At 42.6% G+C, this 20,211-nt stretch overlaps 1 protein-coding gene across 3 annotated transcripts in view; it reads left to right on the top strand.

The window, feature by feature from the left end:
* GALNT9 (polypeptide N-acetylgalactosaminyltransferase 9) overlaps positions 1-20,211 on the top strand; it is a 136,088-nt gene that overhangs the window by 17,742 nt on the left and 98,135 nt on the right. For 2 of the 3 annotated variants that reach the window (XM_064675274.1, XM_064675275.1), the window contains exon 2: positions 6,080-6,260. The exons of the other annotated variant lie outside the window; for it this stretch is intronic. In XM_064675274.1, the coding sequence (XP_064531344.1) occupies positions 6,080-6,260 (181 nt within the window). The remainder of the gene's footprint in view (positions 1-6,079; positions 6,261-20,211) is intronic. 3 annotated transcript variants of the gene reach the window in all.

Raw genomic sequence — 20,211 nt, 5'->3', positions numbered from 1 at the left:
TGAAGCCTGTAAGAGGGCAGGGGGGTTGTGCTGCACCAGTGAACAGCACATGCAGGAGAGAAGATGGTTCTGCAAGGACAGAATGTTCCTTTTTTTCCCCCCAGCAGCCCTGTTGTCAACACTGATGGACTAGATCCCTCTCCTGTACCTTGCCCTCCGTTACACATTGTTCTTTTTATTTCCTCAGATATTCCTCTCCTCTTTCCCCAAGTATTAAGTCATGCACTAGGAATCTTGCATTTGGCATGGAGCAGCTTTGCCAGAGATCCCCATGGACTCCTTCCCTCTACAGACACAAACCTGCCATCTTTCATCATCTCAAAATAACCTGAATGAGTAGGGAGCTTTTATCACAAGCTTTTCTACAAGAGTCATGTCAGAAACACCTCGAACACATTATGTTGGAGAACGCTATAAATCCTATCCTTAGGTTACTTTTCCATGGGAATCCTCTCCTTTTCATCCCAAAGAAGCCATATGTGTGTGGGATAGAGTCTGTTCAATGGGGTAGAAAAGATCCTCCAGTGGGCTATGAAACAACTTTTTTTCTTGCTGTTCTGACAAGGATGAATTCCACAGGCCACTGCTGCACTGCAACCTCTGCCTCTCCCACTGATCCATGTTCTCTTCATGTCTTCTTCTCTCATTATCTTTCTTGTCTCCATTGACAGTGAGTTTTTTGGGGTAGGAACTGTCCTTCTGGGCTCCTGTAGTATTTGCTGCAATGGTATCCTAAAATCTGGACTGCATGCTGTGAAAAGACAAAGGAAAAAAAGCTGTTCTGGCCAAATCCTGTCCTGGTAGGACTTATTGCATAGGATTTAAGGATTAATGTGTCAATGTGGTGGGAGCAGAGTGTGTAGGATGGAATAAGGGTGAGCTTCCAGCCCACATGCTGAGAACAGCCCTGGCCATGATGATGTTGAGCTCTTGACAGATATTCCCAGGCTGTGCCTCAGGGTGCTCTCTGCAACCAGGAAAAGTCCCTGTTTTGAAGAAGAAGAAACATGTGGCAAAGCACAAAAGGGGTTGGATATCTGTCCTCTTTCCAGGTAGTTTGTCCTGATCTACTTAATTTCCAAGGCTCTTGATTCTGCAGTCTCTCTGCCTGACTGGCTTCTGGGGGTGGAAAAGGAGCAGCCCTCCTGCAGGCAGAGCTGCCAAATCCCTTCATCCCTTCACCAGCATTCAGCAGTCTCCTCCCAGGATTGCTACTTGTCTGGGCATGAAGACTAAGAAGTAGTTTCTCAGGCTTTTTACTTGAGGTCTGGAGATGAGGTCAAGGCACAAAACCACCTTCTAGTTTATAGAGCCAAAAAGTTGCACATCAGGTGCTTCAGCTTTACAAGCTGTTGCAGTTTTTTTCTTTTTCAAGCCATCAGCCACAGGATGCTGTTTGTCTTCTCCCTGCTGTATCTGCAGAGATACTTGGGGCTGAGACTGGGTAGCAGGGGCCATAAACCTTTCAAGCAAAAGATGCATCAAACTGGTCTACAACTATATAAAAATAAGACTGCATTTTGGATTTCAGATAAATGGAAGTGCTGGAGTCATTTAAATTGGACCAGGTTTCGTTTGTTGCTCTTCTCTTTGCAGGAAGTTGGAGCTTGTATCCCTATGGGATTTCCTGGATATTTCTGTATGTAAAACTAAATCTCCTCCACAGACAGCATTCCTTCCAGCTCAGAAAGTAAGCACCTTTGATATGGGCAAAATTCAGATCAGTTCTCCGAGCAGCAAATCTTACCTACTGTGTAGCCTTACTTCAGGGTCATGGTGGGAGAAACTGAGTTGGGATATAGAAAGTTAGGATATGCAAAAATTAAGGGCCAGGCTCTGTTTAACATTTAGATTGAATCATGAGCTAAACACTACCAGCTCCTTGTGCTGCATGCTGCTGTTTGCAAAGTGAAATAGTTTCAAATAAGTTTGGTGGTTTTTTCCTGCTTGCAACTGCAGAATGCAGTAAAATAAGGTAAAGTAAAAAGGTAAAGTAAAATAAAAAAGTAAAATCCTTCCCCAGGTTTAATGTTGGTGCACTGAACTGCTAATGCACTCAGCAAATTTATGCCTGTGAGGCAACACGTTTTTTCTGTTCTCCAAGGAATAATTGCAGAGAGCCACTCTTTAGTTATGATCATTTCTTCATTTACCATAGTTTGTGCAGTATTTACAGGAGTCAAGGGAAAACTGTTGAGAATGTGGTTGTATGATTATTTTCAATCACTTATTTTTGGTTTGATTTGTCGAAAGGTTAATTTTGTCTGAGAACCTTGACTCAACCTGATTTACAGCTCCCTGTAATTGTGTTGCAAAAAAAGAAAAAAAGAATAGTAAAATAATCACAGATGTAATCTGATCTAGCTTTTGCCATAGTTTCTCACATAAATCTCTTTAGTACTTTTCCCATTGTGACAGGGTTTATGATGAAAAAGAGAAGATCTCGTTTCTTCCTAGAAAATTATGCATCCTGTGGAGTAATTAATCTGCTTAAGGAACTAAGGCCAGTTCATTCTGCTCTTCATTCTCCCAACAATTTCTGTCTTACACAGAAATCACTGCAGTGAGAGCAATAAATTTGAGATGAATGACAGACTCTAATTGTTTGTGACCTCATTGTCATCTGCAGCACTGAACTGGCTATGACCAATCCCGGCGTTTGGGCTGGGGATATTTTTTGTCTAAAAAATTTAAAGAAAAGACAGCTTTAAAAGCAGCAGCTCACTGGGCATCCCCTTCCTGCCCAGCCCCATGATTTCAATCCCTGGCTCTGCAGGGTTCCACTGGCAGCAGTGCTGCTGTGCCCTGCCCTCTTTGGCTTCATAGGCCACGGAAAAATGGGTGAAATGGGCACTATTTAGAGCTGTAGGTAAGTAACCCAAAGAGAAAAGGAGGATCTGGAAGCTTGCAACAAGCTTCAAAAAAAGAAAACAGAAAAGTGCTCTTACCTGTTCTGCCTTGGCTAAAACCCAGGTAATATGCTGGAAGCTGAACCAGAAGTACTTCCCCCTCTGTCCCCATCAGTGTAGGTAGGACCTGAACACCCAGCATTTAAAATCAATAGCAGTTGTCTCCCTGCTGAGCAGCAGCATTTCCAGAAATGTATCCCTTTCCCTGTTGTTCCAGTAGGCAAGACCCAGGGGAATAAGTTTTCCTGTGGGGTGTCCCTGAAGGCTGTCTGGGTTTTTGCTGAGCAGCACAAGGCAAGGGGCACAAATGACTTGTTCTTTGTTGCCTCTCTGTCTTTGGCAGCCCAGTTATGCATCCCGTGGGAGCACTGCTGTGGAGTGCTCTGCTCCTCTGTGCCCTCCCAGGTGCTGTTCCCATGTCTGGCATGCTGGAAGGCCTCTGATGAGATCATTCTGCTCAAATGGTCCCAGACTGTTGGACACCCCTTGGATGAGGGCCTGGAAGTGCTGAGTGGATGTGTCCTGTGCAGCAGCAGCCTCTGCTTCAGCCAGGCTGAGTGACACTCTCTCCCATCACCCGTCTTCTGATCCCATCTCTTAATACCAGCCTGTTTTTGGGAAGATGCTGCTGAACTGGCACTCCTTTCCTGTTTTTTCAAGAAGGCTGACCAGTGCAGTAACCGTGGATTTTGAGGTTAGCAAGTTACCATCTGGAATTAGCTAGTGATGGGAAAAAGCCCTCTGTTGAGGAGGCACTTGCTGAAGCAACAGCAAATCAGCTTTTGAGATGGAAAATGCTATGCAAATATGTGAGATGTGGTTCTGTTGTGTCTAGCTAACCAACTGTGCATTGAAGAACATTGCCTGTAATTGCTGCATCTAACACACAAATGCATATATAAAATATACTACATTCATTGTTCTCAAAAACTTCTAGAGGCAATTTATTGCTCTTCCTGAAGAGTGAAGCAATGTGGTATCATTAATTGCTGCTGTATATTGGCCAATATTACTGCATTGCTAGAATAGCTGTCAGTCAGACTAAGCTACAATTTGGGTAACAGATGCAGAAAAAACCTCACAGAAATATGCTCTGAGAGTAAGGGAGACATGAGATGACTCCTTCCCAGAACAAGATTAGATTAGCAGCATGAAGGGCTAGAATATCAGGAAAAAGGTAGATGAAATAATAGTCATTATGCATGGTTTGGCAGGCTATCTAACTGATTCCCTCATAAGAAAAGTAGCAAAGTACCTGATGCTTCCTGTGGGTTGGAAGTTTCATTCTCTCATTACTTGTACCATAAAGATGCAAGTGTTTTGTTCCATAAACTGCAAGAGCATAGAGTATAAAGAACAAAGTTTTCAACTACTGGAATTAAATTGTTTAAAGTCAGATGAGCATGCCACATCTTGGAGACCCTTTCATCAAAGCAGGTCAGTTAACTTTAATGAAGTCATCTTCAATTTGCTTTGATGTAACATCAGAACCCAGCCTAGATGATTCCAAATGATCAGCAAATGAGTTTCCACATTGAGGTCTTTCAAGGACATAGGCTTTGTGAAGTATCTAGTTTTCTGGGGTTTTTTATTTATTTATTTTTTAGAAGTGCCTAAATTGAGATTTTTTTGGAGGGAACTGCTGACTTTCCTCCTAAACCAAGCCCCCTTTAAGATTCCATATGTTGGGCATGTAAAGCAGAGGCTTGCAGCATCACTGCTTGCTGTTAGTGTCTGTTCAGTCTGAGACTGTATCATGCAGGAAGATTAGGCTGCTGTGCTTTTCCTTTAGGGTGGGGAGAGATTTAGAGTCTCAGACATGTAATTTCTGTAATTACTCGAGCAAGGAATAATTGTCAGGCCAGGGATGGCAACATCAGGCCCTTCTGTTCTAATTTTTCCAAAGGAAGTAATGTTAAATACTAAAGCTGGTCAAAGTGCCAAGTAGCCTCTCATCCTAAATGAGAACAAAAAGGACAAATGTTACAATTTCCTTCAAAATGAAGCTCCTTAAAATATTTCCAGAATGTGGATTGAAGTGCTTCGCTTAGTAAGGTAGAAGAATTTCTGTGGTTTGAAATCAAGACAACTCTTGAGTTTTAGTCATGTTTCAAGAGAAACTATGATTTCTCTTGTTCTCCGCTTTTCTTACAGAAAATTCAAACAGTCCTTCTTAAATGCCCCAAGTATCATAACATTAGGCATCACAATGCTTGTAATAATGAAGGTAGAACCTGTCAGGGCTGCACTAGAGAATGACAACCAGCATCATAAGTCCTGTTCACCCCCAGCATGCTCAGTGGTGTCTTAGTAAGGAACGGCTCAACACAGTGCAATGGTTTAGATTTGTCTCCAGTTATTGCATTAGGTCCAAATTCTCCAGGATTTAGTGGCTTGTGCTGGTAACTCGTGGTTTTTTTTCATTATTTGGTTTTTTAATAGCAGAAAGTTGATAAGCAGGAATAAGTGCTCTGCCTTCCTGCTGGGGGTCAGCTCAGCCCACCAGGACTGTTTCCTTTGATTCTCCTTGCACAGTTTGAGGCAGGACATGAGCACTTTCCTGCTTGTCTTCTTGGTCAGTCTGTTGACTCGTGCAATGGAATCAGATTTACTCTGTGTTTCCTACCCAGCAAAGCTGGTCACCAGCCCACAGCTCTGTGCCCAAAATGGGAACCAAACCTGGACCCTTCAGGAGCTGCAGTGGGCTTAGAGTCCCAGAGCAGATGCCTCAGGTCCAACATGTGTTCCAGAACTGGCATTAATGTGGAGTTAATGACACATCTACATGTGGTGGAAATCAATGTATCTCCCTTAAAATGAGTGGAGCTATAATGGGCTATACTGGGAAATCCTCCAGTTCTTACGGGAAAATTTTTTCTTAATTATCTTAACAATAATTAGGCATTTTGGAAAAAGAAGAAATCGTGAAAGCTGCTAATTAATTCTTTATAGTTTGCTCATTATGCACTGATTCTACAAGATGTGTTGATTTAGACTCTGGTTTGAAAAGCTGAGGATAATTTCCACAGAGCCGTGAGGGTTTCAGAGCTGAGCTTCGTGGGAGTTCAGATCTCATTTATCTGAAAACATTTTGTGGTCACAGAAGAGTTTCTATCCGTTTCCTTTTTATGAATAATTTGATTTTTTTTTTTTTAATCTATTTCATTTAGGTCTGGCAAAGCCCATGGGATTAGTTGAAGGTCCAGGAGGCCTGGGCCAGGGGGGAATGGCTGCTACCCTCAGAGATGATAGCCACGAATCAGAGACCAAGTACGAAGAATATGGTTACAATGCCCAGCTCAGTGACAGGATATCACTGGACAGGTCCATCCCTGACTACAGACCAAAAAAGTAAGTTGAATTCCACGTTATTATTGAGACTTAAGAGGTTGATTGTTGTGATGGCTTTCTTCTCTTCACATCCCTTCCTGGTTAGAGTATGACACCAGTTAGTCATACAGATACCCCTGAGTTTAGTGAAAATCAAACAGACCAACAGCCATCTCAGGCATGAAGGGCCATGTTAAATGCATAGCTAGTTCTGTCAGTAGTGCATTAATATGCACATCCAAGGCCTCAGATCAAATACTGCATGAGGCTGTTGGTGCTTATTGGGTTTGGTTCTCTTAGGAAAAGCCTCCAGAGGTGGCAGCCTTAGTCTGTCCTTCTTGTAGTCATGTGCAGTGGGAGGGGGAAGTGCAACAAACACATTATAGTCATTGGTTCCTTAAGAAAAAAACCACAACACATCTAATCAACTGTCTTTAATTACATTTGATGTTCTTAGAATTGTTCAGCCGGGGTTTGCAATGTGCTGAAACACAGACTAAGTGTAATCCATTGGGGTCCTGTAATTGCAGTAAGATTTTTTTTTTGTCCCTGGAATGTGTGTCTATTTTTATTCTGCTGTTTATAGTCTTCACACGCCTGTGCTGTGCTTGACATTGCAATTACATGTTTATTATTTGTGCTGATTTATTATATTTTGTATTAAATATCTTTCAAATCTTTCATATTTATGGAGTTATGTATCTTCCAGATGAGACATCCACACTATCATTCCATGAATGACAATCAGTAATGTCTTAATGCAGAGGAGATCAGCAACAATGCCTAGTTGCTCTCAGGAGACAGAATTGAAAAGAATACTTAATTAATTTCTAATAATAATCTTCTGTTTTAAAAGACCCACTGGGGCTCCTAGGCAGAACTGAAAGTTAAATAAAAAAATATCTTATTAAGTGGTGAGAAAAGTTTAGCCAAGCAAAACAGCTGTGCTCTGTGAGTAGATTGCAATTGAATTAGGATTTTAGGCAGTTCAAGCTGCCAAAAACAAAACTTCAGCTTAACTACAAATTTCATTAGCTGTGCTGCATATTAATCTGATCTCAGAAGTATTGACTCAGCGTTTGTTTTCTCAAACACTTGCTGTAGAAAAGAAAACCTAGATAACAGAAGTGGCACAGAGAAACCAATCCACTGACTTGCTGTTGCATTTTTGATGCAAGTCCACCGACTTATTCAGTGGTCTCATCTCTCCTTCTCTCTTGATGTACCATAACAATCCATCATGGAATTATGCTGGGGAAAAAGTAGTCTGTAGTTATGCAGATATTGGAGTTGTGCCTCAGATCTGGTCCAAAGACCCTTAAAATCAATGTGAAGTTCCTCAAATGAAAGGCGGTGAGGTTTGACCTGGGCTGTTATCAGCTGCTGCGGTCAGGTGGATGAGGATAAATGAGATGTGTTCTGCTAGGAAACACAAAAGCAAAGGCTGCAGAGCTTAAATCTAGCTCAGCAGCTGTCAGAGGCATGAGAGCATTTGCAATGCAGTGATGTTTCACTTCAGATTAGACTCTTCCACCGTTTTACTTGGGAGCTTTGATGAGTCGCTCAGATAAGCTTTTTGACGTGCTCCTTTTGGGTATCTCATAAGGCCATGCTGCATGATAAACTGTCTGAGCTACTGGGAGAACTGCCTTCCTTGTCATGTTTTGACACTTCTGAGGTGGTTCTAGTCAGACCTGGATGCTGGAATTGATGCACTTGTCTCTGGATGCTTACGAGTCACAGGAAAGCCCTTCAGATTGAATTTGCTGTGAAATATGAGTGAAAGTTTAGAGAAGGTAGAAGCTCTTGTTATATGAAGAGTTTTGTCCAGTTACATGGATTGAGAGCAGCCCTGAAGAGAAGGACTTGGGGGTGTTGGTTGACAGGAAGCTCAAAGTGACCCAGTAATGTGCACTCGCAGTCCAGAAAGCCAAACGTGTCCTGGGCTCATCCCCAGCGCTGTGGGCAGATGAGGGAGGGATTCTGCCTCTCTGCTCCATTCTCATGAGACCCCACCTGCCGTGTTGCATCCAGCTCTGGGGCCCCCAGCATAAGAAGCACATGTACCAAAGCTGAGATTGACTGTTTGGTTCAGCCACTCTGCTCTAATTGTGTATTGGAGAGAACTAAACCTCCAGATGCTGAATTGCCCAATGGTCTCATCTCTGCATCACTGAGCCTTTCTCAGTTAGCTTGTGATTTGTATTCATGTCATTCCCAGAACTTTTCATTTTTAAATTGGGAAGCAAGTTAGAATTAATGTCCAAGGCCACATACAAAGTCTGTGGCCAGTCTATGAATAAAAACACTTACCTGAATTTGCATTCCCAAAATACTAGACTGTCCTTTCTCTCCATTCTGGCTTCCATTTGAAATCGTCAGATCTCCATATTTGCACACAAAAGTAGGTATAAAAGATATCAACTGGAAGAATTTATACTCAAGTCTGCATTGCATAGGCACAATTTATTAAAGTAAACATGATTTCACTCTGAAAATGTGGGACTTGCAATATTCCAGGCTTGATCACAAATATTATCTTTTAATTCATTTTATATTTGATCTCCCCCTTATTGTTGTCCACTATCTTATTCTCATAGGATAAGCCTTCTGTTCCATCTCCTTGCATAGGCTCATAAACATCCAGCAGTTTAATTGCTTTTCAGGAGATACTTTCATCCCCACGCAGCAAATTAAAAAGCTATGTTACACTGCAGAGGTGTACAGCCAGCCAGCGTGACCATGAAGGCTCTGAAATTGGAGTCACCTCCATGTCCTTCCACTGCAGCAAAGTCTCAGGCCTGGGTGGGCAGCCCTGCTCTCAGGATGCTTTTCTCACATCATGTTCTGCTTTCCTACCTGCTGCTGCCAGTGCAGATACTCCTTTTAGCTCAGGAACCTTTTCCTTAGGGTAGGAATTGCTGGAAGTACGGGAGACAAGAGGATTTTGTGCACGTTGTGTTTGTGTGCCAGATAGAAGCAATGCAGTAAATAGCTCAGTTGTGATTACAAATCACACAATAATTACAAAATCATTGTTTGATCCTGGCGTGGTGTAATAAATGTCTCAGCCTCTTCTCCTCGATACCAGAGATTTTTAAATATCTATCAGACGTGTATAAATAATATCAGTATTGAACTTTTTCAAGGGCTAAACCACTGTAGAAGGTATGTTGCAGAGAGCTCAGGATGTTTAGTGTCCTGATCTCTCTTCCCAACAGTAAAGTATTAGCAGGACTTTCTAGCCCTCACTAACATACCCTGTTTCCTCTGTGCAGTGGAAGAAAGAGAAGCTTCTCTTGTAAGGAAGAGGTTATTTTTTCCTTGGAAGCACATGGCTGAGCTAGAGCTTGCTCTGTGGTGCTGTGGGAAAAGTGTTATTTAATGTTGAAGTACTATTGGATTAGTTTCCATATATGTTCTTCCATATTCAAAATGAACGTGTACTTATATCAGTTATCTCTCCCAATACATGTAGATTTAGAATAGTCCTGAATCCTGCCCACGGGAATGCTGTGGAATCTGCTGGGCTCTTTCCATGCCTTTCTTACCAGAATGTCAAAGGGACAGTGTCTCACTGAATAGTCCAAAGCAGATCTGGAGCAAGAGAGCTGAGATTTTGGTGGAGATTCTGCACTTCCCAGCAGAAGAACCAGAGTCAGCCACCCAAACCCCTGTGGGTACTGAGAGCAGAGGAAGGGAACAGGTTTGCCTGGGACATGTGTTGCTACAACAGGCTGGCAGCAGCCACCCCTCTGCCCTTCTGAGGGAATAACAGCCTCCACTGCTGCCAGCTGTAGCACAAAATCAAAGCCTCTGCTCCAGTAACAAAGGATCAGACTCAATCCTTCCCAGTCATGCATGAAGGCAGAGGGGCTGCAGCCCCATGTGACAGTACATTTTGGCTTTATCAAAGATAAAATAGAAAAAATCAAAACCTTAGGGAATGTCATTCAAAGTTAGGGGGAAAGGCCCCCAAACTTACAAAAGCTGTTTGTTTGACAGTGCAGCATCCTGGAAAAGTGGGAAGTGTCACCTAAGCAGATGCTTTCAAACAGAAGCGTCGTCTCTCAGGATAACATCAATTCCCCTGTTCTTTCTGGTGCACAGGCTGGATAGCAAGGGGTTGGATTGAACAGGTGCTGCACCTGTAAATTTGGCATTTTCTAACTTTCTACCACTTGACTTTGCAACTTCAATAACTTCTGGGGTTTCTTTACATGCAGGACACGTCCACACACCGAGACACACATACACACACGCACTTGTCAAAATCCCTTGCTGTGATGCATTATGCATACTTTTGAGAAAAGTTAATATGATCCTGGAGCTTCCATAATGGCTAAATTGGCTTTTACACAAAATCGTCGCTGCTCGGTGAGGAACTTTAATTTAACTGATCTTTTTTTGTGCAACTTGATGCCGAGTGCATTGTGGCAGTTCGGTGATAACAATAATATTAATATATGGATTCAGTCTGCTGGCTCTATCAGAAGATATTTCTTTGTGTTACGGTCATGGATGTTTGTATTGAGAAAATTCAGCCCCAAAGAACAAACTTATTAATGCCGTGGCAACTCGAGTCTTTAGCCATAAAGCACAGAGAAATCCGGGTCTCGAGGAAATTGCTTTCATTTATTCCGTTCTTTCATGGAGGAGAGCGTTTTCGTGGCTTGCTATAGACAGTTCACAATAGCAAAGGAATTGCATCTCTTGGGCCTTGAAGTGTAATTAATGGTTCAATCCACCCTATACCTAAGGAAAAGCCTTTTTAATTACCTATCAAAAAGAATTCTGCAGTTGATCAAATAGTGCTATCAAGGGGGCAGACTTGGTAAATAGGCCTCTGATTTGTTCACTCAGGGGTTTAATAACTGGTGTGAGGCCAGGAGTGAGCAGACAGCCCTTCTGTCAGAGATGGTCCTGTGAGCTCCAGCCGCTGGAGAAGGCAGCACCATCACCTTTAATTTTGACCCTTCCTTTTGGCTGCAGAGCTCTGAGGACTCGGTGTGGTGTGTGAGCCATCAGCCAGCAGCTCTCTGGAGCCACACCACATACGTGTTTGTGGTTTCTGTCGTGGGAGGAGGGTCAGTGGTGTGGTAGGATCAGTGTAGCCCCTGCAGCTCCTCTGCCCGGCTGCGTTGGCTGTTGCTGCAGGAGCAGAGCACGAAGGCAGATGGCTCTCAAAGAGCATCAGCTTTTGGATCAGTGCATTGGGGAAGGCCAGGTTTGCTATTATTTGATTTTTCTCCACCTCTGCCACTTACTCTGCCTCATGACCCATTTCTCAGACCCTCTGGGGACACTGGGTGTCCTTTGCGCCACTTAGAAAAACGACACGAGAAACTCCAAATTAAAACAGACCCTTAGGATTCTTTCCAGGTTAACCAGAGGGCGATGGAACGGGCCTCTTTGCAGGGAATATTTGAAGTGGAACAGATCAGAGCTTTCCAGGAATCAGAATTTCTGATTAGCGGAAAATGACAACTGGGAAAAAAAAAAAAAAAGGCTTAAAAATATTTTGTGTCAGACTGAACATCTTCTGTGAAATGTTTTATTAAAAGAAAATATTTAGACCAATGAAACATATAGTTTCCCATTAAAAAAACATTAGTTTTCAAGTGATGGATTTTCTAGCTCTAGCTTCTACCAGTACTTTCAGATTAAATACCAGGTTGTGGTAAAGAGAAACATTAGTTAAAATTAAACATTTTGGTTTTTTCAGCTGACAGTGTTTCACAATCGCATTATAGGCACGATATTTGGATTTCAATTAGGCTTATTTTTAGTAGGAAGACATTTGACTTTTTTTTTTCTTTTGCACCCGCTCTCAGTGAATCTAAAAAATCATGCTAAAATTCTGAAAACCCCGTTTGGCCACTCTGAGCATATGACATAAATTGAAGCAGAGAGAAGGAAAAACAGAGGCGGAAAATGGAGCAGACAGAATTACCTCTGGGCAACAGATTAGGATTGTTTATGGGAGGGAAATTCAGTAAGACATGAAACTAAGTGAAGTGTTTTAATTAGATCCCAAATCAATGTCCAGATGTGGATTTTGAACAGCGCAGAGGGGCGTGTGTGTACACATGCTCTGGGACTTGGTGTGGATCTCTCCCAGCTTTGCTGAGTTACACGGGCTGGACATTTCCCTCGGGCTGTGAATCCCCTACAAAGAGCACAGGCCTTTGCACACACATCATCTGTGTGCACAGCTGGTGATACAGTTCCAGAGAGAGGGAGCCAAGTGTGAGCCGACTTCTGTCTTGCCCGAGAGCAGAAGGAACTGGTGTGGAGTGAGAAAATTCCTGTGCTGCTTCCTCTGCAGTGAGCTGGGCTCTGAGCAGCTACTCCTCTGTGTTCAGTGGTGTAGTTCTGACTCAGTTCATTTGGGATATCAGCTGACAACCTAAATTCGCTCATGCTGCAGCCTCTGGGCCAGTTGTGCTTATTTGTGTATCCCTGTGTATGCCAAAGGCTTATCACTGCATTTTGGGAAGTGTTTCTTATTTGGCTGTAAAGGGCTCACACTGCAGCTGTCTGAGGAGGACTGTCTGTCCCCCTCAAAGGAGAGGAAAAAATCTTTGGCTGGGAAAGAAAGCTCTGTGTGGGTCACAGGTACTGCCAGCACCTCCACCCCAGTGCTCTGTATTTGTACAGTCCCTCTGTAGTTGTCACTGACCCTGTTTGAAGGTACTGTAGGTCTTCTCCCAACCTCTGCTGGAGCTCTGCTTGCTTTGCATAAATAATGATATATTGACTGGAATGTGAGATCAAACCTTTGTCCCCCAGATCCCAGTTCACTGTTAGGTCTTTTGTATATTTAATTAGTTGTACAATGTTAAATTGCTCCAGTGAAAAGACTGATGAACAGGTTAACACAGCGACCGTGTTTCCCAATAATAATAATCAAAAATATTGCAAAACCTTCCAGCCCCTTTTTGAGGCCGTTACCAGGAAGGTTCTCAGACTGATTTGGTTTGACAAGCAGTAGGGCATGACCCTGAGGTAGGACCACGAGACTGCCCAGATTGCACTACACTAATCCTCTGCCTTCTGCTTGGTTGTGCTGAGGGGTTGGTGACCCCCAAGGCTTTGGGCAGACAGTGCCCAGGTTTTATGCAGGACATAACTCATAAGCAGAGGCTCCCCAGCAGCCAGACTCAATGCTGTCTCTGTAGTAGCAGTGCTGGACACGTGGCAATATCTCACAGCTATTTCTGATATCTGATAGAAGTTTTCTCTGGCTTTTCCCATTAGATTCATTATTGATTCCCTTTTGTTTAGTGCTGGGCTTTCCAATTAAGTAGTGACTTTAATTATACTGCAAAGTGTATAACATTGGTCTTGATTATTAACACTGACCCGTGGGATAATGAAAGGAGCACCAGAAAGGCTAAATTAAAAAAGAATCACAAAAATTAACAACCTTTTCCAAGAAGCCACCTTCTGTTCAAATGCAGTAATTTTCCTCTTTTACATTTTTGCAGTGCCTTTGTGTATATTAATTGTTGAAGACAAGTTCTGCATGACTGTCAGCACTAATAAATGTAGATTTAGTGAAGGCTGAATTTGATTAACTAGGGAGCATGAAAAGTAACTGATTGCAGAGTTGTGTTTAAATGCAGTGAGACTGGAAGCCATTCCCTGCGATTTGTCTGCACCAGAACGTACTTTTGAATACATGAATAGTTTACCTGAGGTGGATTGCATAACACTGACTAAAAATTAGACATCTAATTTAAGGCAATCGACTTGGCTGCCTTTGTGGTCAGTGGAGAAGAAGACATGGCAGCACTACTTATCATGTACAGTGTGTCATGTCCTCTGCAGGTCTCTCCCCAAGGAACCTAACCAGCTTAAATAGCATTTCAGGTGAATCCCAAATGCTGAATGCTCCAAGGCATACAGAAATGAGAGGGAATCTCTGTATTAGCAACACACATGGAAGAACAACCTGCTACCATGGGCAGCCTGGGTAAGGTCCCCCCAGCCAGCAGCTGTGGAGGCAAAGCTGTGGCTGCAGCCCAGCTTTCATCTGGGAGGAAAAGATGATCAGAAAGCTGGTTTGCATCCCTCAGTTTGTCTTACCTATCACAACTAAATATGTCCTGTGTGACCTCAAGCACAACTGCTTGGGGTAATTATTTGAACTTGAAAAGAGAAACCACAGTATTTCCGTAGAAGGAGGAGTATTTCCTCCTCTAGAAGAGCAGTCTTCAAACTGTGTGAGCTGTTCCTTGACAGGTAAATACATATCTGTAGTGCAGAAGCACTGCTGAGATCCAGCCAGGGCTTCCAGCCGTGTGTGGCATTTCAGGTTCTTTCATTCCCCTCCCCTGGGCCCACGGATGGTTGATGCCCGCTATCACTTCCAGGGAGAAAAGGGTATTCCTGTACATTTCTGAGCTGTCATGTTATGTTACACTCCATGGTGTCACATTACAGGATAAAAAGAAGTAACAGAACAAGACAGGCAATGAATTCAGCGTGGTATTTCTTTTCCTTTTATGTTTCCTTGCGTGTTATCTCTGTTACACTACACCTGAGATTCTTTTTAGGGCTTTGAAGGAGTTCTAATGGTTTGAAATAAGGTTCCCCTTTTCTTTCTTAAAATATGTATGCAAATTTAGTTCTGCTGACAATGTGAGATATGTATTATCTCCAGATGTCTTCCTTGTGTAACTTTAAAGATTAGCAAGTTCTGATTCCTATTTTATTTGGATAGGTTTCATACTATAGGAAAGTCAAGGTTTCAGGTCACATAACCTCAAGATATTTTAGTTGTTGTTGTTTGTGTCTTTGTGATAAAAACGTGAACAGGCCAAAATGTCAGACAATTTACTCTTCTGTCTGAAATAAAACTGAGTTGTGAACTCCCAAGTTGATGCAGTGTTTCATTTTAATAGTGTCAGTTCTTGCTTGTTTTGCCTGTGTCTCCTATTTTGAGTGAATTTAGTGCTAATAAAAGTGAGAGACTCTTAAAAGTAGCCAGAGCCAGAAGGACCTGACAGTTACAGGGCAGCAAACATAAGCTCCCTGTCTTGATTAGCTTGATCTAGATGCTTTCCAAGGTTTTGTTTCTCTGAAACAGCACCTGCCAGTTAAGTTGTTTGAAAGTTTTATGATATTGAAGTATGGGGCCTCTATTTCCTGTTCCTCCAGCTTTCTGAAATGTTCTTGGCTTCCGTTATATTGCTTCTAGACCTTCTGCTGCGGTCTCAAAAACAAACCATCGTCCAACCAGGTCACCTTGCTGGATGCAGCTCCAAAAGGAGGTCCAGGGACAGTTGCTTCCCATGCAGTCTGTGCACTCTTTTCCCTATTTCTGCCAAACCAACTGGCTGTCTTAATAAGAACTCATTGTGCAGTTCTGGCCTGCATCCCTTTGGCCACAAGAAATCCTGCAGCACCTGCATGTTCCCACCTGGAGACTTCCTTTGAAATGTGGAGCAAGCCTTGAGGAGCAGGAGCCTGTGCCTTGTTGCCTTCTTTGTAAAGCCAGCACCAGGCTGATCTCTGTTGTCTGTTCCTTGGCTGTGCAGGGTGTTTAAATAACCCTTGTGAAGGAGGCATCTTGCCATGTGTGTTACTAAGTCTCAGAACTTCAAGCTGGCGAAAAACCCTCTGTTTCCTGCAGAGAATTCAGTTATAGGTGATACATTTTGTAGGGATCACTTATGCAGTGACAGGAAGCCCTTCAGTGGAGGACAACAGCAGAGCTGGATACCCAGCACAAATACATCTCTCTCCTTCCATGCCTGAACTAAACAGAGAACATGAGGACAACTGCCATGCAAGCATCAGGCAAAATCCCTGTTCCCTTGGCCTAAGAAGTGCACCCACAACTTCTGGTGGTGGTCAGGATTTATCAGTTAGGCATTAGGCAGCTTTAAATTACTGGACATGTCATCTCTGTGTATTACTTCTGCACAAAGCTCCCTGTTCCTCAGCTTCCAGAAACAAAACCCCCTGGCATTACATTTTACCTGTGTGAGATGCCTTCAGGTTGTCAAATAGTTCTTTAATTAGTTTATTTTCTTCTGTGCTCCAAGGGATGAGTATATTATTTATGCCACACTCCTAGACTTTTGCTAGTCTGCATTTATGTATTTTGTCTTCTGAATGCCCTCTCAGAGGGCTGCCCTCTGGGGTGGCATGAAACACACCTCTGGCAGACACGGTTTTTCAGACTTGACTAATGGTAGAATATTAATAGCAGCAATAATAATTAAAGCAGTGCAATAAAATACCCGTGGGTGTTGTTGCTAAGTTAGTCTGTACCCCTAAAATTTCAGAGGAAAGGCATAAATTCTGGTTATTTCCATCCACGAAGTGAACAGTTGTCTCATTCAGCAACTGGAGTGAGCTTTCATCCCCGCTGTGGATGTTTCATTAGGACACAGTTCTCCCAGAGGGTCATGGTACAGTTTACATTAAACTCAAGATAAAAATGACATTGAAGCTTTGCTCCTGTATTTTCTGCGTTGCCTGAAAACAAATGCTTGACCTCTGGCTAGTCCACTGGCTTATTGCCTTGGTGTTATTAACCCACAGGTACCAAGAGACAGGGAATTTGTGTTCTGTTTGCTCAGAGAGGAGCACTCAGCTCCTCTGCCTGACAGATCTGGGAATCTACGGAAGCAGTGGGGGAAAAGTTTTTCTAAGTAGAGGCTTGAGCAAATATTCTGGATGGAACAGGCTGAGTGTGTGTGTCTGCAGATGAGGGATGAGGAAGGGCAGGGCTGTGCACAGAGGCTCAGCCTGCTGGGCACACATATAATGGAAATGCTCTGGGTGCAGGGTCATCACTTCTGTGGGCAAGTAGGAAAAGATGCCAGATAACAGAGAGTGGAAAAGGCAGTTGTTTCTCAGCAGGCCAGCGTGGGCAGGAGCAGTGCATGAAAGTTGAAGTGCTACAATGGCCAGATCTTCTCAGGGTCAGGAAAAGACTAACATGTGTCCTTGGCTGCTCAAATTCACAGTCATACTTCTGTACGTTACCTGTTCCAGGATCTGTGCCTGATTTCTGTCAACCTGAGTGAAAAGTAAGCATATGTTGACCTGTTTGTTTTCGTGTTGTTATTTTTTTTTTTTTTAATTAGGATAAGAGCTCATAAATATAAAAATATTGCACTGTTTTCCTGCTGTGAAGTGTGTGTTCTAGGTGTTAGCTGTGTGCTAGACAGCAAATGTGGTTGGATTTTTAAAAAATGTTTTCATTTCTAAACGTAACCAAAACTAAGTCAAAATGCCAGAGTTTTCTGAAGTTTTATGAACTGAAGCTATAGAAATACTTAGAAGGTAAGAAACTGTTGTTAACATTTAACTTCTGAGCGCGTGAAATTGTTGAATACTGTGCTGTTCACCTCTAACTAGCCTTTAATTTAAACAAAAGCTATAAAAGTACAATTAGGCTCCAGTCCAGTGAAGCACTTAAATATGTTCCTAGTTTTAAGTGTATGAATAACCCCAGTGAAGTTAAGACATGCTTAACTGCTTTACTTGAAGAGGACATTTCTTGAAGTAGTTATAATATATAAAGAACAATCCTGAAAGTATCACTGGGAAAGATGTAGAGGGGAGTAAAGTCCCATCTGCACTTCAGGATCTGACTGCTCTTGCCTAGTGATTTATCCTATGGGGTCCTGATCCAGAGTTTATTGGGAGCTTGGGATGTGCTCCATCATCTGGTTGTCAGGCAGTTTCCTACCCCTGTCTACGGAGGGGAACACACAGAGCACATGCACCTTCATTTGTCCTCCCTGCCTGGCTCAGGCCTTTTCTAAACATGCTGCTGCTGCCACCAGGCTCAGCTCAATCCCATATAGAGCATCTAAACATCATGGATTTAACACTCCCATTTTCAGTGCTAAATCAATGTTCTTTATGCCTTTGTTCTTGGAACACTGCTCTATTTGAACCATAATTCTTCCCACATACCATAAACTTGGTCTGTTTTCACTCTGATAGAAATGGATCATTTAAAGAAGGAGGAGGAAGCCTGTGACCACTGTTCAAACATTTCAAGGCCATTGCTGGTTAGTGAAATCAGCTTGTGCACACCTCAGCAAGGTGCTGGGATTACCAGGGAAGTATTACCTTTCTGGGCTACAACCAGCCTTGCAGCTGCTGGGACCAGGCAAGAGTAAGAGCTTCTCACTGCAGTTTTGGCAGGCAGTGAAACCCAGTTTATGGCTGACCTCCCATTTTGTGGTTTACTCCTCCAATCATCCTGTATTTGTACATAGGTAGAGAGAAACATTCTGCTGCATAACAGAATCTGACCAAAGATTAAAGCTGGTCTCCTGTGAAATACACCGGAGCCCATTAAAGGAGGGACTGTTTGCCAAACATTGTTGTATATCCTCCCAAGACCATAAAAAACATTGTTAGCTGAAATAACAGTGGAAAGTTATTGCATTCCTCTATTCTCCTGCTTGCCACCACACTGCAGCGTGACAGCAAACCTGTAATGAAATTTGTGAAGAGCTCTGCAGCACTTACCTTGAAAACTTCTTTATTGCCCTACATTTCTAGGGAACACTGTGATATTCAGCCTCTGTCCAGCAGCAACAGCACCAGCTGAGGGAGTGAGATAGTCAAAATTCAACAAAAGTGCCTTGAATTTTTAATATTAAATACTTGTGGTACATTTTTTAATAGCCCAGGATAACTTTCTGTATTTACATATTATCTGAATAACAAATAGCTTCAAGGGTACAGCCAACTGTTCCATGCAGATGGAAAATGGTGAGTTTACTCTTATACATTATTTATTGAAAATAATGCCTTTGATTTCATCAACTCCACTGTTTTTCCCTGATGTCTGGCATGGACTCAGAACTCAACAGGAGATACACTTCAGAGAAGGTGGTTTTCTTCAGATATGTAGTCTGCTTTTGGATATCTGGGCTGTTACCATCTCACTCCCTGCAGACCTGCTGGGATTGATTCTTCCTTTGCCATAAAGAACCTTTTCTGGGATCTTGATGCATCACCTTGAGTGGAAAAGTACTTCTTAGCGGGAGGTCTGCTCACAGTGGCTGCTGGAGGTGCAGATGGACAGCTGCCTTCCCACTGCTGACGGGAGAGCAATGGCCCTTGGTGGCAGGAACAACAAGTGGTGCCCCAGGGTAGCAGCCAATTTTGGGAATGCACCCTAGACAACATTTTCTGGCTTCTTGGAGGGCTCTTTGTGAACCTTCCCTGTTTGAAATGTGAGGTTTTAGTTTCGGCGAAGCTCTGAGATGAGGGTGTATGTTCTCTGTTCTCCGTGGACAAGATAGTTCCCAGAATTAAGCTTTAAAAAACTGGACAAAAGGTAGTGTTTTCCTGCGTATGTTTTGCTGGTGAGAACTTTGAATCAAATTGACACAATGCCTTTAGTTTTGCCTTTGTTTCGTATCACTTCACCATTTTCACTGACGTTTATATTTCAGTTTCAAAGAGCTCTCCAATCTCAAAGCAGAATTTTGTAAGACCACCTTTATGGTTTTTTTTTTAAAGACAATTCTTCTCTAATTTTTACTTTTAAAGGATGCAAGCTAAAAATCCATTTGGACCAGTGACCAGGATCTTTGTGAAATCTAGAGAATCACTGAACAAGCCATTTGTGTTTAATTGCCTAAAATTAGGCAGAATACATACCACTTGAAATTTAGTTGAGGCTCTCCCTTAAATTTGAGTGCAGCACCATTAAAAATAAAGTTGCACGGGGGGAATATGTTTTCTTTGGGGATTTTTCAAAAGCATTGGAAAGCAGATCTCAGCTTCTCCATTAATTTCCAATGAGCCTAATGCTTTGTGATGCAGCATGCATACAGCCAGAGGCAGATCTGAACGGGCACACCAGGGGATAGAGTGGAAATTTTTTACAGATGGTATTTCAAAACATATTAGTGACTCGAGTTAAGTTCCCAAAAAAAGGCAAATGCTTTTTACTATGGAGGGATCTGAGCGGGAGCTTTCA

Source organism: Pseudopipra pipra, chromosome 18 (genome assembly GCF_036250125.1).
Source record: "Pseudopipra pipra isolate bDixPip1 chromosome 18, bDixPip1.hap1, whole genome shotgun sequence".
NCBI classification, from domain to species: Eukaryota; Metazoa; Chordata; class Aves; order Passeriformes; family Pipridae; genus Pseudopipra; species Pseudopipra pipra.
The sequence above is the reverse complement of the archived record's forward strand: the minus strand, read 5'-3'. Positions and strand labels throughout refer to the sequence as shown.